Source organism: Pongo abelii, chromosome 10, assembly GCF_028885655.2.
Source record: "Pongo abelii isolate AG06213 chromosome 10, NHGRI_mPonAbe1-v2.0_pri, whole genome shotgun sequence".
Lineage (NCBI taxonomy): Eukaryota > Metazoa > Chordata > Mammalia > Primates > Hominidae > Pongo > Pongo abelii.
Window position 1 is genome coordinate 123,741,104 of NC_071995.2, and position 25,266 is coordinate 123,766,369.

The 25,266-nt window shown below is 49.6% G+C and overlaps 1 protein-coding gene across 9 annotated transcripts in view; it reads right to left on the reverse strand.

Moving 5' to 3' along the window:
* SCARB1 (scavenger receptor class B member 1) overlaps nucleotides 1-25,266 on the reverse strand; it is a 113,883-nt gene that overhangs the window by 88,266 nt on the left and 351 nt on the right. For 3 of the 9 annotated variants that reach the window (XM_063712352.1, XM_063712353.1, XM_063712347.1), the window contains exons 2-5: nucleotides 20,352-20,444; nucleotides 12,734-12,831; nucleotides 8,965-9,151; nucleotides 1,333-1,484 (exon numbers count right to left, since the gene is read on the reverse strand). In XM_063712352.1, coding sequence (XP_063568422.1) covers nucleotides 1,333-1,353 — 21 coding nt within the window. In that variant the 5' untranslated portion in view covers nucleotides 1,354-1,484; nucleotides 8,965-9,151; nucleotides 12,734-12,831; nucleotides 20,352-20,444. Of the gene's footprint in view, nucleotides 1-1,332; nucleotides 1,485-8,964; nucleotides 9,152-12,733; nucleotides 13,468-15,345; nucleotides 17,097-20,351; nucleotides 20,445-25,266 lie in introns of all 9 variants that reach the window. The other 6 variants (XM_063712351.1, XM_063712345.1, XM_063712349.1 and 3 more) reach the window with 4 other exon arrangements.

Genomic DNA, 25,266 nt, shown 5'->3' on the forward strand with positions numbered 1-25,266 from the left:
CCCACCTTGAGTTTTGGGCCCCTCATGTGGCCAGTCCCCTCATTTTCTGAATGAAGTTACTGAGAGGACAAGAGACTCCTGGGTTACACAGGGACAAGGAGGGTGGTGTCCCCAGCACCCAGGTAAGGCAGGCTCAGTCCTTGAGTGCTCCAAGGGAGGCTTTCTAAACCTCTTATTTAACTCCAGAAGAAAGCAGCCTTCTCCCAGGGCCATCCTTAAGCAACATGTCTTCACCTGAACCAATATTTACAGAGCACCTGCTATGTTCTGGTTAGACAGCTTTGCCTGGCACTGCCTTCCTCTAAGGAGGCTGAATATGGTCCAGTGCCCCAAGGGGCAGGGCCCAACTCCTGAGGGAGGTCAGAGTGGCTGGGGTGAGACTGTGGTAGCCCAGGGGGACAGGTTCAGAGAAATCCAGGCTCCGGGGTTTCCCACATTGGAGTCCTAGGGCAAGTGATTTGGCCCTTTCTGTGCCTCAGTCTCCTCATCTACGAAACGGGGATTAGAAGAGCCCCTTTCCAAGGGCTACCATGAGGATTAAACAAGTCAAAAAACGTGCCAGTGCTTAGAATAGTCCCTGGAATGTATCAGTGCAACTGAGCTGGGGACTGTCGTCGTTATTTTCTGGAACCACATGACCTGGCACCTGCCCATCTCTCTGCCTCCATCTCCTGCCCTCTGCCCCATTGTTTCTGTTCATTGAGCGTCCCCAGCTTTTTCTTGTGCCAGGACCTTTGCACTTCCTGTTCCTCTGTCTAGGATACGCTTCCCCTAGATCCTTTCATGGCTGCCTACTCTCCTTTTCTGGGCTCAGCTGAAACCCACTCCTCAGAGAAGCCTTTGCTGTTGCATCTGTCGAAAACAGGAGTCCCAGCCCACTCTGTCAGGCCACCTTGCTTTGTGTGAAATGGTCTCATCTGTTTCCTTGTTCATCTCCTCCAGCTCCCGAGAGACAGACGCTGACCCTGTTTTGCTTATCGATGTATCTCCAGCACCTGGAAAAAATGCCTGGCACATAGCAGGTACTCAATAAATACTTTACTCAGTCAGCTAATTAACTCATTAATCAATCGAGTAACTGATCAATTGATTAATTAATTAATATCACTTCATTGAATTCCTTAAGGCCTTCAACAGCCTTCAGCTATGCAGTTGCCTTTTTTTAATGATTTTTGTAGTTCTCGGAAACTAGCCAGTCAACTAAAATCCGCGGTCTGCCTGGCCCTGACACCCTCCTCCACTTCCTTGATACTGACCTGCCTTGACCATCTCACCCAGTCTAACTCTGATTCATGACCAAGTCTTCAAGGTCCAAATGTACGTGATGCTTACCCAAGAGGGCTGCAAGGCCATGGCTAGAGAGCCCTCATGTCACGCCATGCTGTTACTCAACGAGAGAGAAGGGCAGAGATGAAAGGGTGCTGGGACACGTGAGCCACCTTGACCTTGCTGAGGGGAGTCACTTCCGGTGGTAGGGAGGGCAGCTGAAGAAGGGAAAAAAAGACTTCGTCATGTTTGAGAGGTCTTGCCCTGGGGAAAGTCGAAGATACAGAAGAAAAGAAAGAGTGCTGATAACAAAATATGATCAACATGGTGTCACGGGGCTCCTGGAAAATCAAGTCAGATGCTTTTCCTCCACTGCTCAGAGTCCTTTCGTGATCAAAGACGGAGAATGAGTGCAGGCAAAGACCTGGAGGAGTTGGAAGCCTCTTGAGGCGCTTGTGGGATTGTAAAATGGTGCAACCTCAAAAGGTAAACATAGGGGTCCCCTGAGAACAAGCAGTTCCACTCCTGGGTGTATGCCCAGGAGAAAGGAAAGAGCATGTCCACACGGAAGCCTGGATGCAAATGTTCACAGCAGCCGAGCAGTGAAAATAACCCACACCCCCATCAGCTGGTGAATAGGTAAATAAAATGTGGCATAACCGCACACTGAAATATGACTCAGCATAAAAAGGAATGAAGGGCTGATGCATGCTACACCATGGATGAACCTTGAAAACATTGATAAGTGAAAGAAGCCAGACACGAAGGCCACATGTATGATTCCGCTTATATAAAATGTCCACAGTAGGCAGATCGATGGAGACAAAGTAGACCAGTGGCTGCCAGGGGCTGGGGAGAATGAGGAGTGACTGTTACAGGTTTGGGGTTTCATTTTGGAGTGGTGAAAATGTTCTAAAAGTGACAGTAAAAGTGATGGTAATGATGGTTGCACAATTCTGTGAATATACAAAAAGCCATCAAATTGCATACTTTATTTACTTTTTTTTTTTTTTTTAAGAGACAGGGTCTCACTCTGTCACCCAGGCTGGAGTGCAGTGGTATAATCTCCCTACAGCCTTGAAGTCTTGGGTTCAAACCATCCTCCCGCCTTGGCCTCCTGACTAGCTTGGACAACAAGTATATGCCACTATGCACACCTGATGTTTTCATCTTTGTTGAGACAGGGTGTCACTTTGTTGCCCAGGCTGCTCTCAAAATTATGGTCATCCTCCCAGCTGGCCTCCCAAAGTGCTGGGATTACAAGTATGAGCCATCATGCCTGGCCAAATTATATACTTTAAATGGGTGAATGTATGATATGCGAATTGTATCTCAATAAAAACTGTTATTTTAAAGAAATGGCCAGGCGTGGTGGCTCATGCCTGTAATCCCAGTGCTTTTGGAGGCCAAGACAGGAGGATCCCTTGAGGCCAGGAGTTGGAGATCAGCCTGGGCAACACAGCCAGACACCAGCTCTACAAAAAATAAAAAGTTAGCCAGGTAAGGTGGCATGCACCTCTAGTTTCAGCTACTGAGGAGGCTGACGTGGTAGAATCACGTGAGCCCAGGAAGTCGAGGCTGCAGTGAGTGAGCTACGATTGTGTCACTGCACTCCAGCCTGGGCAACACAGTGAGACCCTGTCTCTCAAGAAAACAAAAAGAAAGAAACCTTTCCGTGGCTCCCACCTCATTCAGCGTAAAAGCCAAAGCCCTCACCATGGCCCACAAGATCACCACATCTCATACTAGAGAGACAAAGTCAAAACACACCCAGATCGGCACATCTCCCTGACCTCATCCCCCTCCCTCCCCTTGCCCACTCTGCTCCAGCCACACCCTCCTCCCCGGAGCTCCTCCACCTGCTGCCTGGCTCGTGCCCCAGAACCTTTGCACTCCCTGGTCCCCTCCTGGAATGCTCCTCTCCCTAACACCCAGGAGGCTCACCCTCCCTTCCTTCAGGTCCTTGCTCCAATGTCATCTTCTCAGCAACGACTTCCTTCCTGCCCAGCCTTTGAAAGTTACAAACCACCCACAGGACCCTCCCTATCCCCCTTGGCTGCTTCATTTCTCTCTGTGCACCGACCGCCCTCCAGGGCAGGTGTTTGCTTGTTTGATTGGCTTCCTTCCTCTTCTAGGATAAAAAAAGTTCCACGGGGCAGGAATCTGCCTGTTTCGTCCATTGCTGTGCCCCCGGCTCCTGAACAGCACGTGGCCCACAGAGTAGGCCCTTGGTCAGTGTGTGTAGATGAACCACATCTACCAGAGTCCGAGGTAAAATCTTGCCTCTACCGCCGGGCCACACAGCTGCCTGGCATGGTGGTCTGGGGTGAGTTGCTCAGCCTCTCTGTGCCTCGGCTCCCTCATCGGTGCCTTGGGATTGGTCTGAGTCATGCCTGTACCCTGGGGTGGTCGTGAGGATTACATGGGCTCATCTTGGTCATATGCTTAGCAAGGTGCCTGTGTGAGGCGGAGCCAACACCTTCTGCAGGCAGCTGCATGCTCTGCGCCCCTCCCAGCCTGGGAAGAATCACACTCATCCCCGGGGGCAACAGAACACAGTGCATGGAAGCTGAAGGGCGTCCTTAAAGGAGGCACAGCTGGCTCCTGGCGGAGCAGAGAGCAGAGATGTGAACCAGTCACATGCCACAAACATGACCACTGCGCTGTTTGCTGAGGGAGAGGAAAAAGAGGAAGAAAGTGAAGGAAAGCGAAGAGACGGGCGTGAGAAAGGAAAAAATAAAAAGCAAAGGAACAGGAAACCTTATTTTTTTTTTTTCTTTTCAGATGGAGACTCGCTCTGTGGCCCAGGCTGGAATGCAGTGGTGTGATCTCAGCTCACTGCAGCCTCCGCCTCCCGGATTTAAGCAGTTCTCCCTGACTCAGCCTCTTGAGCAGCTGGGATTACAGGTGCATGCCACACACCTGGCTAATTTTTTTTTTTTTTTTGAGAAGGAGTCTTACTCTGTCTCCCAGGCTAGAGTGCAATGGTGTGATCTCGGCTCACTGCAACCTTCTCCTGGGTTCAAGCGATTCTCCCGCCTCAGCCACCCGAGTAGCTGGAATTACAGGCACCTGCCATCATGCCTGGCTAATTTTTGTATTTTTGTAGAGATGGGATTTCACCATGTTGGTCAGGCTTGTCTTGAACTCCTGACCTCAGGTGGTCTGCCCACCTCGGCCTCCCAAAGTTCTGGGATTACAGGTGTAAGCCACTGCACCCGGCCAATTTTTGTATTTTTAATGGAGATGCGGTTTTACTATGTTGGCGAGGCTGGTCTCGAACTCCTGGGCTCAAGTGATCCACTCGCCGCAGCCTTCCAAAGTGCTGGGATTACAGGCGTGAGCCACCACGCCCCGCCAGGAAAGCATTGTAGCCACATCTGCCACCTGGATCGCTGCTGGTGAGGGAGGAAAGAGAGCTCAAGTGTGCCTGCTGGATTCATTCAGTTCACATTGAGCTGCTACTCTGTGCTGGGCACTGTGTTGGGTGTTTGGGGACCTAGCAGGGACCATAAGCAAGCCCCTAGCCTTGCGGGTCCTGTATGCTAATAGACAAGCAATAACTTTAGTGATGAACATCATCACTGGTGGATTTTATAAAATGTTAGAGCTATGGGCACGGTGGCTCACACCTGTAATCCCAGCAGTTTAGGAGGCCGACGCAGGCACTTTGCTTGAGCTCAGGAGTTTGAGACCAGCCTGGCCAACATAGCAAAACCCTGTTGCTACAATAAATAAAAATAAAAAAAAAATTAGCTGGGCATGGTGGCACGCACCTGTGGTCCCAGACACTCAGGAGGCTGAGGTGGGAGGATCACTTAAGCTCAGGAGGCAGAGGTTGCAGTGATCCGAGATGGCATCACTGCACTCCAGCCTGGATGACAGAGCAAGACCCCATCTCAAAAAACAAAGCAAAAAGATATTAGAGCTGTGCTATCCAATACAGTAGCCACTGGCCCTATGTGGCTATGGGACACTTGACACGGGGCTAGTCTGAAGTGAGATATGCCATGTCATATACATCCCAGACTTCAAAGGCTTTATATGAAAAGAGCGTAAAATATCTCAATATTCTTATACTGATTACACATTGAAATGACACTATTTGAACATCACCGATAAGGGAGCCGGAGCACAGAGAGGCTGAGCAACTTGCCCCCAGCCACCATGCCAGGCAGCTGCATGGCCCGGCGGCAGAGGCAAGCTTTTACCTTGGACTCTGGTAGATGTGGTTCATCCACACACAGTAACCAAGGGTTGAATAATATTACAAGTTAAATTAGTTTCACCTGTTTCTTTTTACTTTTTAAATATGACCCCTAAAATTCTTTTATCTTTTTTTCTTTTTTCAGAACAGGTTCCTCTGTCATAAAATTTTTAAAATTGTGTGTGTGGTTTGTGCATGTTGCATTTCCATGGGACAGGCAGTTAGAGGACGATGCGTGCTTTAGGGGAAAAACAGAACAGTGTGAATGCTACTGGGGGAGAGGGGTTGCCATTTAAATGGGGTGTTTGGAGACAGCCTCAGTGAGAAGGTGACATTTGGGCAAAGACCTGCAGGAAGTGCAGGAACGTGTTGAGATCCAGGGAAGAACGTTCCAGGCAGAGGGAATAGCCAGGGCAACGACTCTGAGGCAGGAGGTGCCTGCATAGATTTTAATCAGAATGCGAATCTCTCATGTTGCTGCAAGTGACTTTTTAGGAGTTGTTTCTCTTCAGTAGGTCAAAATGCCCCCTGCAATATTGTGAATATCAGAGAAGGTCTCCAGAGCCCCCAAACAGCCCCCCCAGAAACTTAGCCTCCGCCCCCGGACTTTAGCCCCCATGCTAGAGTCTGAATGTGTCCCCTGAAATTTGTACATTGACACCTAATTACCATGTGATGGTATTAGGAGGTAGGGCTTTTGGGAAGTGACAAGGTCATGGGGGCAGAGGCCTCATCGATGGGATTAGGGCCCTGACACACGAGGCTCTAGAGAGCTGCCTCTCCCCTTCCACCAGGCAAGGACACAGAGAGAAGCTGTCATCTGTGAACCAGACGCAGGGCCTCATCACCACCAAATCTACTGGCGCCTTGGTCTTGCACTTCCCAACCTCCAGAAATGTGAGAAATAGATGTCCGTTGTCTGTAAGCTCTCCCAGTCTATGGTAACTCTGTTTTAGAAGCCTGAACAGACTGAGATGCCCTGTAAATCCTGTCTTCCTTCAGAATCATGCCTTTCTGAGTCCCCGATCACTGACTTCCCTCCAGGAGTCTTTCCTCTCTGACTCAGGGCTGGTGATCAATCCTCACCTTTGTCCCTGGCCTTTGGGGACTCTGATATGTCCTCTCTGGCAAGGGCTAACCCTCCAACACAGACGTGCTTTCCAGGACAAAGGTGCAAGTGTGTGGGGAGGACCCAGCTGGCAGCTGCGAGCTAATACGCTGCTCCGTGGGCCAGGTCACTGGAGGACAGAAGTTTCTATCAGCTGCCACTCTCAATAGCAGCTGAAGAAAGGAGGATGATTCCTATCCCAGGACCCAGAAGATTCCTCTGAGACCACCTGGTCCTGTCCTACCTACCAGAGAAGGGATGGACATGCTCATTCATTCATTTATGTGGCAAATACTTGCTGAGCACTCACTATGTATCAGGCCTACCAAGTACTTGCTGAGCACTCACTATGTATCAGGCCTACTGTGTGCTAGGGCCTGGGGGGAGATGGGGAAGAAAGCAGGCAGGTCCTCTCTGCCCTGACCTTACTTTTTTTTGAGACAGGGTCTGGTTCTATCACCCAAGCTGGGGTGCAAAGCTCACTGCAGCCTCCATCCCCTGGGCTCAAGCGATCCCCCCACCTCAGCCTCCTGCAGACGTGTGCCACCACACCAGCTAATTTTTTTTTTTTTTTTTTTTGAGACAAGAGTCTTGCTCTGTCGCCCAGGCTGGAGTGCAGTGGCGTGATGTCAGCTCACTGCAGCCCCTTCCTCCCAGGTTCAAGCGATTCTCCTGCCTCAACCTCCCTCCCGAGTAGCTAGGACTACAGGGGCCTGCCACCCCTCCCAGCTAATCTGTATTTTTTAGTAGAAATGGGGTTTCACCATGTTGGCCAAGCTGATCTCAAACTCCTGACCTCAAATGATCCACCCACCTTGGCCTCCCAAAGTGCTGGGATTATAGGTGTGAGCCACTGCACCCAGCCAAGCTAATTTTTTTTATTTTTTTTTAATACAGATGGGCGTCCCACTGTGTTGCCCAGGCTGGTCTTGAACTCCTGGAGTCAGGCGATCCTCCCACCTCAACCTCCCAAAGTGCTGGGATTATAGGTGTGAACTGCCACATCTGGTCTGCCCTGGCCTTTTTAATAAGGAAGAGAGAGAGAGAGAGATTAAAATATATATGTTTTCTTATTTATTTATAAATATATTTATAAGGAAATAAATAGATAAGGATTATAGATGGTGCTACGTGCTAATGAGAGAAATAAAAAGGTAATGCCACAGGGAGATGGGGGTTGGAGGGGGGAGACCAGAAGGGTGAGAGCTGGGGAGGACCTTTCTGGCAACTGAACCAGCAAGTGCAAAGGCCCTGTGTCAGGGAGGTGCTCAGTGTGCCCAAGGAACAGATAATCCGGGACCACTGCGCCTTAGACGGGGCAGTCACCCTGGTTTATACCTCTTGCCCCAATAGTATCATTAATAGCACCTCCAAGTCACTGCATGTGGGGTGGTCTGTGATACCCCAACTGCACTGAACTGAAACACACAGGCTGGCTGCAGCTCTTGAGCAGAGGTCACAGTCCCTGGAAGGCAGCCCTCTCTTGACTCCTCTCTCCTCCCAGGTTCCAGGCGACACTCCCTGCCCTCCTCCCCTCAGCCCCAGGGTGGGGAGCAGCTTCACTCTCCCTTTCGTTTTCCCTGCGCCTTTGTATATATCCTCGAAGTCTCCAGTTTTGAGTGTTCTCTCCACTTCCTGCTCAGACTACTACAGGAACTGATTTTGTGGTGGGAAAGGAATTAGAGAAGAGAAAGGGGCTCAGAGGTAGTGTCCAACAGCTGCGGTAGAAGCCAGGAGGTAACGGCCGGTGCAGTGGCTCACGCCTGTAATCCCAGCACTTTGGGAGGCCGAGGTGGGAGGATGGCTTGAGGCCAGCGAGTTCAAGACCAGCCTGAGCAACATGGTGAAACCCCATCTCTACTAAAAATACACAAAATTAGCCAGGCATGGTGGCACATGCCTGTAGTCCCAGCTACTCGGGAGGCTGAGGCAGGAGCATTGCTTCAGCCCAGGAAGTAGAGGCTGCAGTGAGACATGATCGTGCCGCTGCACTCCAGCCTGGGCAACAAGAGTGAAACCCTGACTCAAAAATAAAGAAAAAAAGAAAGTAGGCTGTCTTTAGAAAAAAAAAAGAAGAAGAAGAAGAAGGCTACTAGTTTTAACTGACTAATAGTTTAAAACAGCAAGCCTGGAGCCAGACAGTCCAGGTTCAAAGCCCTGCTCTCCTATGGACACGTTACTTAACTGTCTGGGCCTCGATTGCCCCATCTGTAAAATGGGGCTAATAAGACCCACCTCAGAGGTGTGGAATAAGTGAATCGCTTGAACCTGGGAGGTGGAGCTTGCAGTGAGCTGAGATCATGGCACTGCACTCCAGCCTGGGCGACAGCAAGACTCTGTCTCAAGAAAAAAAAACAACAAAAAGAAATTAACATAGAATTACCATGTGATGCATCAATCTCACTTCTGGGTATAAAAGAAATGAAACTGGGGACTCGAAGAGGAATCTGGCCACCGCGTTCATTGCAGCGCTGTTCACGATGGCCCAACGGTGGGAGCAACCCGAGTGTCCGCTGATGAGTGGTGGGTAATAAGCTGGGGCCCATCCACACGTTGGAATAGGATTCAGCCTGGAAAAGGAAAGACGTTCTGACGCACGCTGCAACATGCACGGGCCTTGAGGAAGTTATGCGAGTGAAATAAGCCACAACAGGACAAATACCGTACGATTCCGTTTGCATGAGCCCCCTAGAGTAGCCAGATCCACAGACACAGAAAGGAGAATGGCGGGTGCCAGGGGCTGGGGGAGAGGGGGTGGGGAATTATTGATCAGTGCATATGCAGTTTGTATTTTGCAAGATGAGAAAGTGCCAGGAGGGATGGTGGTGATGGTTACACAACAATGTGGATGTCCTTAATGCTACTGAAATGTACATTTAGAAATGGTTAAGATGGTAAAAACAAACTACACAACAAAAGGCTGAGGCAGACGGCGGATAGGAGCCTCCCACAAAGTGCAAGTTTGGGGTCAAGAAATCTGTTAGGAGACTTGAGGGGACCTGAGCAATGAGGAGCAGCTTTGATCTGTCTTTGATCGAGAACCAGGGAGTCAGAGATAAGATATGAGTGGGGCGGGCTCAGGGAGGACAGCAGGTCCACCGGGCCCTCTGGAGTGTTCTCTGCGCCTCCAGTCAGGGAAATGAGGGGACTCAGGGCCTCCAAACTGTCCCCAAGCCCACTCCTGGGGACTTCCTAACTTTTCCACCCTGTCCTGAGCCAGAGAGAAAAGTGCTGGCGAGTGTGACAGGAGGCCGTGTCAGCTTCCCTGAGCAACACAGACTCAGACCCAGGGTCTGTCCCAGAAAGCAGTCCCCACCACACAGGGAGGAGGGATTGGAGCCGCCCAAGAGGGTATTCGTGATATTCACACTCTGGGCGACACGGACTGGATTTCTAGGCAAGTTGTTCACCTCCTCCAGGCCCTGGCTGCCCCTCTGAGCCCCAGCTGCCCTTCTCAGCCCACAGTATCCCCTCTGAGCCTGGAGTGCCCCTCTGAGCCCTGGGCCTCCTCTGCACTGTGGGAATGAGAGGTGTACCAAGGTTGGCACAGTGGATACAGCCCCCAGCCTATTCAAACTTGGGTTGCTATTTCTTATCACTGTGCACCAGTAACTCTAAAAAATGTCAGCAATAAAACATTCCTCCTGAAACAATCTTTTATTGGTCTAAGTCTGAACTGGGAGTTGGCAAACTACAGCCCGAAGGCCAAACCTGACCCCCAGCCTGTTTTTGTAAATAAAGTTTTATTCACCTGACCCCAAGCCTGTTTTTGTAAATAAAGTTTTATTGGAACCCAGACACACCTATTCATATAGTTTATGGCTGTGTCCAGGCTACAATGGCAGAGTTGAGGAATTTTAACAGAGGCCCTGTAGTGCAAAAAGTTAAAATAGTTATTATCTGTTGCTTTACAGAAAGAGTTTGCCAATCCTTGGACTAAACAATTGCTGTGGTTGAGTTTTAATAATACATATGTGAGTTTCAGATTAGTACAATTGTATTACTTTCCTTTTAATAAATATTGTATTCCTCATGGAGTTTAGTTCAGAGAACTCCACATGCCCCTACACACACACAGACACACACATTGACACACACAGACACACAAACACATGCAGAGACACACACAAACACACACACAGACACATTGACACATACAGACACACATTAACACACACACACACACATTAACACAGACACAAACACATGCAGAGACACACAACACACAGACACACACAATGACACACAAACACACACACAGACACACACATTGACACACACACGCAGACACACACATTGGCACACACAGACACACAAACACATGCAGAGACGCACACAACACACACAGCCACACACACAATATTTTACTGAATTTGAATAAATATCTCTTTTTTTCTTTATTTCTACACAACAGGGATATAAGAATAAATATCAGGCTGGTCAGGGTGGCTCACACCTGTAATCTCAGCACTCTGGGAGGCTGAAGCAGGAGGATAACTTGAGCTCAGGAGTTCAAGACCAACCCTGGCAACACAGTGAGACCCTATCTCAAAAATAATTTTTTCTAATTTAAAAGAAAGGAGAAGTGGGGGGGTGGTTCACGGGTACAAAAAAAAAATCATTTAAAAGAATGACTAAGACCTACTGTTTGCACAACGGGGTGACTAGAGTCAATAATAACTTAATTGTACATAGTAAAATAACTAAAAAAGTAGAATTGGAAGCTGGGCGCGGTGGCTCACACCTGTAATCCCAGCGTTTTGGGAGGCCGAGGTGGGCAGATCACAAGGTCAGCAGTTCGAGACCAGCCTGGCCAACATGGTGAAATCCCGTCTCTACTAAAAATACAAAAATTAGCTAGGCATGGTGGCGGGCGCCTGTATTCCAGCTACTCAGGAGGCTGAGGCAGGAGAATCACTTGAATCTGAGTGGCAGAGGTTGCAGTGAGCTGAGATCGTACCATTGCACTCCAGCCTGGGCAACAAGAGCAAAACTCCATCTCAAAAAAAAAAGAGTAGAATTGGATTGTTTGTAACACAAAGGATGAATGCTTGAGGGGATGAACACCCCATTCTCCATGACATGATTATTACACTTTGCTTGCCCATATCAAAACATGTATCCCATAAATAGATACACCTACCGTGTACCCACAAAAATTTTTAAAATTAAAAAGATGATCCACTCAGAGGTCAAATACGAGAATGCTGATGGGGACAAGTAATACCTCAGAGGGTTTTTGTGAGGATGAAATTAAACAAGTGTGATGATAGATACCACTGGTTGCCTTTCCGAAATTCATTCTTTCTCACCCCTTCTTTCTTGAACGCAGAGGGTCTATCTGCTTCCCAGCATCCACAGATGCTCAAAGAGGGGGACCTCATTCCCCCATCTGGAAGAAATCCTGATTATTCTCAACCATCTTGGTAATACAGTTCCTCTCACTACGATTGGCTTAGGGGTGGACATGTGAGCAAATGCTGGTCAAAAACATGGGAGGGAGCGAGCTGGGGGAATTCTTGGAAAGGTTTCATTGCTGATAAAAATGGACCAAGGAAGAGATGCTTCCTGCATGCGTCCTGTTGGATGAGATGCCCAGACACAGGCAGCCACTGTGCCCTGCAGAAAATGCCAGAGCAGAGAGATGCAGAGAACCTGGTTCTTCAGGATCCCGTTGACATTGAAACTGAGAGCCGGCTGGGCGCAGTGGCTCATGCATGTAATCCCAGCACTTTGGGAGGCCGAGGCGGAAGGATTGCTTGAGGCCAGTAGTTCAAGACCAACCTGGCTAACATAGTGAGACCCTGTCTGTATTTTTTAAATAAAAATATAAATAAATAAAATTTAAAAAGAAATTGAGAACGCCAGGCCCCGTGGCTCATGCATGTAATCCCAGCACTTTGGGAGGCCGAGGCAGAAGGATTGCTTGAGGCCAGTAGTTCAAGTCCAGTCTGGCCAATATAGTGAGACCGTGTCTCTATTTTAAAAATAAAAAGCCTGGGCACAGTGTCTCATGCCTGTAATCTTAGCACTTTGGGAGGCCAAGGCAGGTGGATCACCCGCGGTCAGGAGTTCAAGACCAGTCTAGCCAACATGGCTAAACCCCGTCTCTACTAAAAATACAAAAATTAGCCGGCCATGGTGGCACATACCTGTAATCCCAGTTACTTGGAAGGCTGAGACAGGAGAATCGCTTGAACCTGGGAGGTGGAGGTTGCCATGAGCCAAGATCACGCCATTGCACTGCAGCCTGGGCGACAGAGTGAGACCCCATCTCAAAAAAAAAAAAAATGAAATCAAGAACCCCAAAGCTGCCCTGTCTCAGGACTTCCCCTTATATGGAAATAATAAATATCTTTATTGTTAAACCTCTTGGGTGCTTTCTAGGACTTTCAGCCAAAAGCAGCCTCAATGGCTACAGATATAAACCCAGCCGGCAAGTGGCCAGCAGCCACCATCAACAGCTTTATTGACTTTGTCCTTCAGTGAGTATCCACGGAGCGCCGTCGATGCACCAGCACTGGGCACTGTGGCTCATGAAAAGGCGTTTCTTTCCTAGAGGCGCACTCCAGAGGCTGCAGACAGACACCAAAGCAAGTCCAGGAATAAGGCATCAAAACAGTTTCAGATAATGTTCAATGCTGGCAAGAAACAAAACCCAGCAGTTTGAGAGAGAGCGAGGGAGGGTGTGGGCTCTCTGGAAAGGTGACATCTAACGGAGAACTGGATGAAGAGCCAACCGTGGGAAGACCCAGAGAGAGCATTCTAGGCGGAGGGCACGGCACACACAAAGGCCCTGAGGTAGGAGTGAACGTTGTGCGTCGGAGGAACTGAACCGTGGAATGTGAGAGCATCACAATCGTGGCAGCAGCTTTCAAGAAAGTATCTAAAAGCGAACAAAAGGTCCACAGTCTGAATTTCTCGCCTCCCTTTTTTTTAATTTTTAATTTTTTTTTTTTTTTCTTTTTTGAGACAGGGTCTCTCTGTCGCCCAGGCTGGAGTGCAGTGGCGCAAACTTGGCTCACTGCAGCCTCAAACTCCTGGGCTCAGGCAATCCTCCCACACCAGCCTCCAGAATAGCTGGGACTACAGGCACCTGCCACCATGCCTGGCTAGTTTTTGTATTTTTTTCGTAGAGATGAGGGTCTCACTGTGTTGCCCAGGCTGGTTTCAAATTCCTTGGCTCAAGGGATCCGCCTGCCTCGTCCTCCCAAAGTGCTGGGATTACAGGCATGAACCACTGCACCCAGCCTTCTCCCCTTTTCTTTGGGCTTTTGCTCCCGGGCCCAGTGTTTAAGGGCTCTGCTATGTTGGAATCAGAGATGAGTTTTTGAGGTTCGCTTTCTAACTCAAGAGAACCACCTTACCTCTCACCATGCGTGGGCCTGAAGCACACAGGCTCTTTTTTTTTTTTTTTTTTTTGAGACGGAGTCTAGCTCTGTCACCAGGCTGGAGTGCAATGGTGCAATCTTGCTCACTGCAACCTCCACCCCCCGGGTTCAAGAGATTCTCCTGTCTCAGCCTCCCAAGTAGCTGGGATTACAGGCGCCTGCCACCATATCTGGCTAACTTTTGTACTATTAGTAGAGACGGGGTTTCACCATGTTGGCCAGGCTGGTCTCAAACTCCTGACCTCGTGATCCGCCCACCTCGGCCACCCAAAGTGCTGGGATTACAGGCATGAGCCACCATGCCCGGCCAAACACAGGCTTTTAAAACGAAAGCCAAAGTTTCACGCTTCAGCCTAACCAAACAGCTCCATGTGCAGCGACTCCCCATCTGTTTTGCCCGTTTTCCTACTGGACCAACATTTTCCTTCCTGCACAGAAAACTGCAGCTCTTGCCACCGGCCCCTTGTCTCCAACACCCACCCGCTCTGCCCAGGGCCCACTGAGGCCCAGGGATACCGTCCACAGCATCAGAGAGGCCAGCTGCCATGGAGCCAGGCAGGAGGTGCCTCCTGAAACCAGCGTGGGTACCAAGAACAATGGAGCTTAGGAGATGCCCTTACCCTTCAATACAGAACCGCAAAGCTGTCAGTTTCTTTCCTGAGGGGCAACCGTTCTTAGGCTGCTGGCCAAGGCGTCTGCCAGGGATGGCTGGAACCCATGGAGAAGCTGGTTCCAAAAATATTCTTTGGGATGGGTGCAGTAGCTCACGCCTGTAATCCCAACACTTTGGGAGGCCGAGGCGGGAGAATTGATTGAGCTCAGGAGTTCAAGATCAGCTTGGGCCGCTTGGCGAAACCCCACCTCTACAAAAAACAAAAATTAGCTAGGTGTGGTGGCAAACGCACCTGTAGTCCCAGCTACTCCAGAGGCTGATGCGGGAGGATCGCTTGAGCCCAGGAGGTTAAGGCTGCAATGAGTCATGATCACGCCACTGCACTCCAGCCTGGGTAGCAGAGCGAAACTCTGTCTCAAAAAAAAAAAGATGGAAGGGGCCAGGCGTGGTGGTTCACGCCTGTAATCCGAGCACTTTGGGAGGCCGAGGCAGGTGGATCACTTGAGGTCAGGAGTTCGAGACCAGCCTGGCCAACATGGTGAAACCCATCTCTAATTAAAATACAAAAATTAGCCAGGCATGGTGGTGGGTGCCTGTAATCCCAGCTGCTTCGGAGGCTGAGGGAGGAGAATCACTTGAACCCTGTGAGCCGAGATCACGCCACTGCTCTCCAGCCTGGGAGACAGAGCAAGACTCAGCCTCAAAAAAAAAAGAAAAACAAAAACAAAAATGTCCTTTGGAAAACAATGGGCAGAAATACCTTTCTGGGCACATCTGGTGGTAGCTGAGGCTCCTGTTTGGGCAGGGATGGGCAGTGCCAAGGAGGACCACTGGATACACACTCACAGGGTCATTTGTCAAACTTCTTTTCAGAGACAAGGTTTTGCTCTGTCACCCAGGCTGGAGCGCAGTGGGGTGATCACAGCTCACTGCAGCCTCAAACTCCTGGGCTCAGGTGATCCTCCCTAGTAGCTGAGACAACAGGCACCCGCCACCACACCCAGCTCTGTCAGACTGTGCTGACTGAGCACTTCCTATGGGCAAGGGGGCACGTTAATCACCTTCTCATAAAGATCACACACCAGTGGGACAAAGAGATTCTTCTCACACCAAGGAGTCTGCCGTGACACCTGAGAAAAACGCTCTGAGGGAGAGGAATCCACCTCGGTGAGGGCGCATTCCAGGGGCACAGAGTGGACCTTTTTCAAAGCGAGTGGGATTGTGTTACTTCCTGCTTGAACTCTGTTGGTTTCCTGTTGCATAAACTCCAGGTCCTCCCCGGGCCGCCCTCCTCTGCCTCCCTCTCCACTCTCTGGGATGCAGCCACCCTGGCTTCCTTCAGGCTTTTCCTATGGGGTCAGCCCGTGCCCACCGCAGGACCTCAGCACAGGCTCTGAGCCCCGCTTCAAACACTCCTCTTGTTTAAAAGGGCTCCACGGAGGCTTTTTCGAGGGGCAGCTCCAGCGTCACCTCCTCAAAGAGGCCTTCCTCAACCAGTCCATCTAAAGTAACCCTCTTCTCTGGCGCAGTGGCTCACACCTGTAATCCCAGCACTTTGGGAGGCTGAGGCGGGCCGATCACTTAAGTTCAAGAGTTCGAGACCCTCCTGGCCAATATGGTGAAATCCCATCTCTCCTAAAAATACAAAAATTAGCCAGGTGCGGTGTGCACCTGTAATCCCAGCTACTCGGGAGGCCGAGGCAAGAGAATCACCTGAACACGGGAGGCAGAGGTTGCAGTGAGCCGAGGTCGCACCACTGCACTCCAGTCTGGGCGACAGAGTGGGACTCTGTCTAAAACAAAAAAGAAAGAAAGAAAAAATTAACTGGGCATGACAGATGTGTCTGTAGTTCCAGCTGCTCCGGAGGCTGAGGCGAGAGGATTGCTTGAGCCTGGGAGTTCAAAGCTGCAGTGAACCATGATTGTACCACTGCACTCCAGTCTGGCCAACAGAGTGATACCCTGTCTCTAATTAATTAATTGTCTTTATGTCGTCATCCTGTTTTATTTTCATCACACCCTGACATCGTCTGTCCTGACTTTTCACCACTTGTTTCCTCCATGTTTCTGTAGAGAAACACCATGAGGGCAAAAACCTTACCTGGCCTCACAGCTGAATCCCCAGCACCAGCACAGGGCCCGGTGCATACAAGGGGCAGGATGGTTTGTGGAATGAATGAATGAATGAATGAATGAAGGACCTAACCCCATTGGAGGAAGTCAGGAAAGGCTTGCTGAAGAAGTGGTATCTGAAGTGGCATTGACGGGTGAGAAGGAGTTGGGCTGTGCACCCTGACTTTGGCCAATGATTAGAACTCCCTGGGGGCCAGCGCTTGTACCCCGCCCTCAGCGGTCTCCCAGGGTCTGGGTCGGGCACAGGGGTTGGTGTGTGTTGAAACTCCCTGTGTGATTCTCATATGCACACTAGGCTGAGAGCCATTCATCGTGGGCCTTGATTCTCCTCCAGGTGTTCTCCTCCAGGTGTTCTCCAGAGCAGCAGCACCAGGCCACCTGGAAATGTGATAGAAATGCAGGTTCTCAGGCCGGGTGTGGTGGCTCACGCCTGTAATCCCAGCACTTTGGGAGGCCAAGGCTGGAAGATAACTTGAGCCCAGGAGTTTGAGACCAGCCTGGGCAACATAGTGAGATCCCATCTCTGCAAAAAAAGTTTTTTTTAATTAGCCAGGCATGGTGGCAAGTGCCTCTAGCCCCAGCTACTCAGGTAGCTGGGTAGAATTGTGTCCCTCCAAAAAAAGATATGTCCAAGTCCTAGGACCCTGGACCCTGTGATTGCAGCCTTATTTGGAAATAGGGTCTTTGCAGATGCAATTAAATCAAGAGGAGGGCCTGCAGGATTCGGGCAGGCCCTAATCCAATAGGACAGGGGTCCTTATAAGAAGAGGGACATCGGGCCAGTGGGAGGATCTCTTGAGCCTGGGAGGTCAAAGCTGCAGTGAGCCATGTTCACACCACTGCACTCCAGCCTGAGCAACAGAGCAAGAGCCTGTCAAAGAAAGAAAGAAAGAAAGAAAGAGGAAGGAAGGAAGGCAGATTCTGAGTCAAAGAAAGAAAGATTGATTCTGAGTGAAAGGAAGGGAGGGAGGGAGGAAGGGAGGAGGGAGGGAGAAAGGAAGGAAGGAAAGAAAGAGAGAAAGAAAGAGGCTGGGCGTGGTGGCTCACGCCTGTAATCCCAGCACTTTGGAGGCTGAGGCGGGTGGATCACAAGGTCAGGAGTTCAAGACCAGCCTGTCCAAGATGGTGAAACCCCGTCTCTACTAAAAATACAAAAATTAGCCGGACGTGGTGGCACGCGCCTATAATCCCAGCTACTCCGGAGGCTGAGGCATAGAATTGCTTAAACCTGGAGGGGCAGACTTTGCAGTGAGCCGAGATCGCGCCACTGCACTCCAGCCTGGGCGACAGAGCGAGACTCTGTCTCAAAAAAAAAAAAAAAAGAAAGAAAAGAAGAAAGGAAGGAAGGAAAAGAAAAGCAGATTCTGACAGAAAGAAAGAAAAAGAAAGAAAGAAGGGAAGAAAGAAAGAAAGAAGGGAAGAAAGAAAGAAAGAAGGGAAGAAAGAAAGAAAGAAAAAAGAAAAGAAAAGAAAGAGAGGGAAGGAAAGAAAAGAAAGGAAGGAAGGAAGGAAGGAAAACAGATTCTGAGTTCTCACCCCAGACCTGTGACTCAGACACTGGGGAGTAAGGCCCAGGAATCTGCATTTTCACAAATCCTCCAGGGGCTTCTGACTCACTCTGGAGTGATGGGTGAAGCGGAGTATTCCAGAAGGACAAATGCTTTCAGCCATGTCTGGTGTCAGAGGCAGGAGCTCCCACACTTATGTGCTACCTGGCTCCTCACCAAGACAGGTGCTAGACTATCTCTGAGACCATCTTTTCCCTTGAGGCAGCTGAGAGCTGGAGCAGCTTCAGATGCCTCCAGATCCTGGGACCTTGAACTTCAACTTGAACTTGGCTCTAAAGTGTCGCCCTCAGCAAGAGTCAGCGCAATTGGACCCTGGCTCCATGAGTGGGTGGACAGGGGCCTTGCTTGCTCCTTCTTCCCCAGCCCTGCCTCATGGGGAAGAGAGAGAGGTCGTCAGGGAGACGGAGTTTGTTTCAGCAATGTGTTTATGAGTCCCAAGAACTTAGGATAAAGTTTCTGAAATACTAGCCTGAGGATGTCCCTCTTTGAGAAAAAGGGAAAAAGGACACCGCGGTTACCCCAGCTTTGTTATTTATGTAACAATAGCAGGGCATTTGAGTTCTTTCTCTTTTCATCCTACTTCCGTTCCCCACATCTAATCACTAACATTTCTCTTGTTTTGATGTTTGCTGCATCCTTTCATTCTCCCCATCTGAGGTGGGTAGAATTGTGTCCCTCCAAAAAAAGATATGTCCAAGTCCTAGGCCCCTGGACCCTGTGATTGCAGCCTTATTTGGAAATAGGGTCTTTGCAGATGCAATTAAATCAAGAGGAGGGCCTGCAGGATTCGGGCGGGCCCTAATCCAATAGGACAGGGGTCCTTATAAGAAGAGGGACATCAGGCCGGGCACAGTGGCTCATGCCTATAATCCCAGCACTTTGAGAGGCCGAGGTGGGCAGATCACCTGAGGTCAGGAGTTCGAGACCAGCCTGCCCAATGTGGCGAAACCCCGTCTCTACTAAAAATACAATAAATTAGCTGGGCGTGGTGGCGGGCGCCTGTAATCCCACCTACTCAAGAGGCTGAGGCAGGAGAATCATTAGAACCCGGGAGGCAGAGGTTGCAGTGAGCCAAGATCGTGCCACTGCACTCCAGCCTGGGCAACAAGAGCGAAACTGCATCTCAAAAAAAAAACAAAAAAGAAGAAGAAGGAGGAGGACATCTTGTCACAGAGGCACATACAAAATGTCATGTGCCATCGAGGCAGAGATTGCAGTGCTGTATCTGCAAGCCAAGAAATGCCGAGGGCTGCTGGCAGCCACCAGAGGTCGAAGGAGGCAAAGAAGGCTTCTCCCCACCCCAGGCTTCAGAGGGCTCTGCTGATGCCTTCATTTCTGATTTCTGCCCTCCAGAAAGGTAAGAAATGCATTTCTGTTGTTCTAAGCCACCCAGTTGGTGGCACGTTGTCCCGCAGGCCCAAGGGACTGACGTACCCTCTCCACCCTCTTCCTTTAGCCCAGTGAGCGTTCTTGCGCTTGAGCAAACAGCAGAACCACCTGGAGGTTTAGTGAAACCCAGATGGCTGGCCCCGCCCCTGGAGTGTCTGATTCAGTAGGTCTGGGTGGGCTTGATAACTGCATTTTCAGCAAGTTTCCCGAACACGCTAGTGCTGCTGGTCTGGGTACCACACTTTGAGAACTGCTGATCCAGATCACACCATCTCCTGCCTGGATGACAGCTCCAATCCCCTAACTGGCCGGAACCCTCTCCCCTCCTCCCTTCCCCCTCCACCGGCAGGCAGGCTGAGCTTCCTAAAACACCTAGGAAATTGTCATTCCCCAATGTAGAATCTCCAGGGGCCTCTCACGGTCTGCAGGACAAAGTCCAGACACCTTCACAGGCCACTGCAATTGCCTCGTCTCAGCTGAGGTGCTCAACACAGACTCCCCGCCCACCCCCAGGCACAGGAAGGAAGGGAGAAAGAGATGCTTTCAAGAATTGTTTTTGTTTTAATTTATCAAATAATTGTGAATAGATATAGTGTTAGTTTGCTAGGGTTGCCATGCAAAGCACCACAAACCGGGCCGCTTAAAGCAACAGAAAGCTGGGCACAGTGGCTCATACCTGCAATCCCAGGTCTTAGGGAGCCCGAGGAGGAAGGATCACTTGAGTCCAGGAGTTCGAGAGCAGCCTGGGCAACATGGCGAAACCGTATCTCTACAAAAAAATACAAAAATTACCCAGGTGTGGTGGTGCATGGCTGTACTCCCAGCTACTTGGGAGGCTGAGGTGGGAGGATTACCTGAACCCAGGGAAGTTGAGGCTGCAGTGAGCCGAGATTGTGCCACTGCATTCCAGCCTGGGTGACAGAGTGAGACCCTATCTCAAAAAAATACAAATATATGAATAAACAGAAAGTTTACTTTCTGGAAGTTCGGGAGGCTGGAAGTCTGAGATGGGGATGTCTGCAGGGCCACACTCCCTCTGAAGGCTCCGAGGCTCCTTCCTTGCCTCTTCCAGCTTCCAAGGGGCTGGCTGGCAATCCTTGGAGCTCCTTGGTTTGCAGATGCCTCTGCAGTCGTGGGGCCATCATGACACCGTCTTTCCCGTATACATCTGTGTTGACAAGACGGCTGTGCTTTTACGAGGACACCAGTCCTGTTGGATTAGGGGCCCAACCTACTCCAGCAGGATGTCATCTTAACTCATCTGCAATGACCCTACTTCCAAATGAAGTCACATTCTGAGGCATCAGAGGATGGGGCTTCAGCATATCTTTTTGGGGAACACAATTCAACCCATGACAGATTTTATTTTTCTTTTGAGACAGGATCTGGCTCTGTCACCCAGGCTGGAGTGTGGTGGCACAATTGCAGCTCACTGCAGCCTTGACCTCCTGGGCTCCAGCAGTCCTCCCACCTCAGCCTCCCGAGCAGCTGGGACCACAGGGATGCACATCATGCCCAGCATTTTTTTTTTTTTTTTTTTTTTTGAGACAGAGTCTCACTCTGTTGCCCAGGTTGGAGTGCAATGGCGCGATCTCAGCTCACTGCAACCTCCACCTCCTGGGTTCAAGTGATTCTGCTGTCTCAGCCTCCTGAGTAGCTGGGATTACAAGTACACACCACTACGCCCAGCTAATTTTTGGTATTTTTAGTAGAGAGGGGGTTTCACCATGTTGGCCAGGCTGGTCTCAAACTCCCGACCTCAGGTGATCCGCCCGCCTCGGCCTCCCAAAGTGCTGGGATTACAGGCGTAAGCCACCGTGCCTGGCCTATTTTTTTATTATTACTTGTAGAGACAGGGTCTCCCTATGTTGCCCAGGCTGGTCTCCAACTCCTGGGCTCAAGTCAACCTCCCACCTCAGCCTCCCAAAGTGCAGGGATTATAGGTATGTGCCACTGCACCTGGCCCCATGGCAGATACTGATCGTAATAATAGCTGATATTCATTAAGACTGAACTTCATGCACAGCAGTGTTCTAACTGTTTTACATTTTAGCTCATTGAATCCCACATTCACCTCTGGAGTCAAAACCAATATTATGTCTACTTTTCAGATGAGGAAACTGAGGCATAGAGAAATAAAGTAACTTGTTCAAGGTCACACAGGGACACAGGGAGGGAGTAACCAGGCCTGAATTTGAACCTGAGTTGTCAGATGCTGGAGTCTGAGCTTCACAAAATCCAAGAGAAACAGAAAGAACAGAAAGGCCTATTAGATGAAAGCAAGGCCCTCCCTCACCCCCAACACCTGTACTCCTCTTGCAAAATTTGGAAAACATTTGGTAATTAATGTTCTGCAAAAGCAAAGAGTAGAGAGTACGAGATCATCAAAGCACTGTCAGACCGTCAGACTGGCTTTTACCCACCTCACTGCGCAGTGGGCGGGTTATTTTGAATTCCAGCGGAGCGGCGGGGGCCCTTCCTTATCTTCGGGGGATAAGCTCCAGGATCCCTAGCGGATGCCTGAGACCTAAGATAGCACTGAACCCGATATAGACTGTTTTTCCCCATGATAAAATTTAATTTATAATTTAGGCACAGTAAGAGATTAACAACAATAACTAATAATAAAATAGGCCATGCGCAGTAGCTCATGCCTGTAATCCCAACACTTTGGGAGGCCAAGGCAGGCAGATCACTTGAGGCCAGGAGTTCAAGACCAGCCTGGCCAACACAGCAAAACCCTGTCTCTACTAAAAATACAAAAATTAGCTGGGCTTAGTGACACATGTACTCAGGAATAGCTTGAACCCAGGAGGCAGCGATTACAGTGAGCTGAGATCATGCCACTGCACTCCAGCCTGGGCAACAGAGCGAGACTCTGTCTCAAAATAAATAAATAAATAAAACCAAGTAAAAAATTGAAAAATATATATATAGTATGTGTGTGTGTGTGTGTGTGTGTGTGTGTGTATATATAAATTTTTTTTTTAGAGATGGGGCCTCGCTCGGCCACCCAGGCTGGAGTGCAATGGTGCGATCATGGCTCACTGCAGCCTCTACATCCTGGGCTCAAGCAATCCTCTCACTTCAGCCTTCAGAGTAGCTAGGACGGGACTACAGGTGCATGCCACCATGCTTGGCTGATTTTTTTTTTTTTTTTTAAGACAGAGTCTTGCTCTGTCACCCAGGCTGGAGTGCAGTGGAGCGATCTCTGTTCACTGCAGCCTCCACCTCCTGGGTTCAAGCAATCCTCGTGCCTCAATCTCCCAAGTAGCTGGGATTACAGGTGCCTGCTACCACACCGGCTAATATTTCTTTGTATTCTTAGAGACAGGGTTTCGCCATGTTGGCCAGGCTGGTCTCATACTCCTGGCCTCAAGTGATCTACCTACCTTGGCCTCCCAAAGCGCTGAGATTACAGGTGTGAGCTATCATGCCTGCTCTGATTTTTAAAAACATTTTTGTTGAGATGGGATCTTGCTGTGTTTACCAGGCTGGTCTTGAATTCCTGGCCGGAAGCAGTCCTCCCACCTCAGCCTGCCAAAGTGCTGGGATTACTGGCGTGAGCCACAGTGCCTGGCCCCCTCGTTGTTTTTTATTTCTAGAATTTTCCTGGCAATTTTCCTTCATTCACATCCTTTGACGAACTTTGGCACCATTTTCTCAAATCTCCCAAAATTTTGTGTTAGTATTTTAATTGGGATTGTATGGATTTCTAGTTAAATTTAGCAAGCTTTTGGCATCTTTCCAAAGCTGATTCTTCCTCTCAAAGAACAAAGATTGTCTTCCCATGAATGCAAGTCTCTTTTTATATTACAACAATAGTAGAATTTTTTTTTAAAGCTTTTTATGTTTGTATGCTCCACATTTCTTGGGAAGTTTGCTGTTAAATATTTCATCATTACAGTTGCTATTGTAAACGAGACCTTTTCTTTCATTAGAAGTAAAGTGGCTGGGCGTGCTGGCTCACGCCTGTAATCCTAGCACTTTGGGAGGCCGAGGTGAGCAGATCACGAGGTCAAGAGATCGAGACCATCCTGGCCAACATGGCAAAACCCCGTCTCTACTAAAAATACAAAAATTAGCCAGGTGCAGTGGTACACACCTGTAATCCCAGCTACTTGGAGGCTGAGACAGGAGAATCACTTGAACTCGGGAGGCAGAGGTTGCGGTGAGCCAAGACTGTGCCTCTGCACTGCCGCCTGGGCAACAGAGCAAGACTCAGTCTCAAAAAAAAAAAAAAGTAAAAATCAAAGTTGTATAAAAAGGGCCAGGCATGGTGGCTCACGCCTGTAATCTCAGCACTTTGGGAGGCCGAGGCGAGCGGATCATGAGGTCAAGAGATCGAGGTTGCAGTGAGCTGACCTCACACTCCACTCCAAGCACCACTGCACTCCAGCCTGGCGACAGAGCGAGACTCCGTCTCAAATAAATAAATAAATAAAGTTAGATTTGTAAAGTCGGGTCCAAAGATTGATTCCACAGATTTGGGATGAGCCCCTGAGAAAGCTGCATTTTCAACTAATCCATGCCCCAGCTAATCCTAACGCATGCTAATGTCCAAGAACCATTCTCACTACCTACTACTGTCTGGCAGGGGCTGGGATATCATGGGAGACAAAAAGGCACAGTTCCTACTCTCAAAGAACATCTATTTCAGTGCAAACCACTGTTTAAAAAAGTAAAAATCGGCCGGGCATGGTGGCTCATGCCTGTAATCCCAGCACTTCAAGAGGCCAAGGCGGGCAAACCACCTGAGGTCAAGAGTTCGAGACCAGCCTGGCCAACATGGCAAAACCCTGTCTCTACTAAAAATACAAAAATTAGCTGGGCATGGTGGCAGGCACCTGTAGTCCCAGCTACTTAGGAGGCTGAGACAGGAGAATCACTTGAACCTGGGAGGTGGAGGTTGCAGTGAGCCGAGATCACACCACTACACTCCAGCCTGGGTGACAGAGCAAGACTCTGTCTAAAAAAAAAAACAAAGTTGTATAAAAAGGTGAAAGCCACCTGTGTTAGGGTATACGTTAAGCTGCTAAAAGACCTCAAAATACAGTGGCTCTAACAAATTAGAAACGTATTCCTCTCTCCCTTAACATCGCAGAGGTGGCTGCTAGTCCAAGAAGGCAGGAGATTTGGCTCCACGTGGTCACCCAGGGACCCAGGGACCCCACCTCCTGCTGCTCCACCATCCCCAGGGACAGAGCTGGCTTCTTGAACCCTGTCCATGTTCCAGCTCAAAGGGAGTGGGAAATAGAGGTGGACAACCAGCTTCCCTTCCAACCATGTGGCCTGGAAGTGTTCCCGTCACATCATCCACCTGTATCTTATAGGCCAGAACATAATCTCGAGCTCACACCTAGCTTCAGTGGAAGCTGGAAAACATCACCTCTGGCTGGGTGACATATGCCCATCTGGAATTTTAGGGACTCTAAAACTAAAAAGAAAAGAGGAATGTGGGCCAGGCATCACGCCTGTAATCCCAGCACTTTGGGAGGCTGTGGCAGGTGGAACACAAGGTCAGGAGTTCGAGACCAGCCTGGCCAAGATGGTGAAACCCCATCTCTACTAAAAATACAATAATTAGCCGG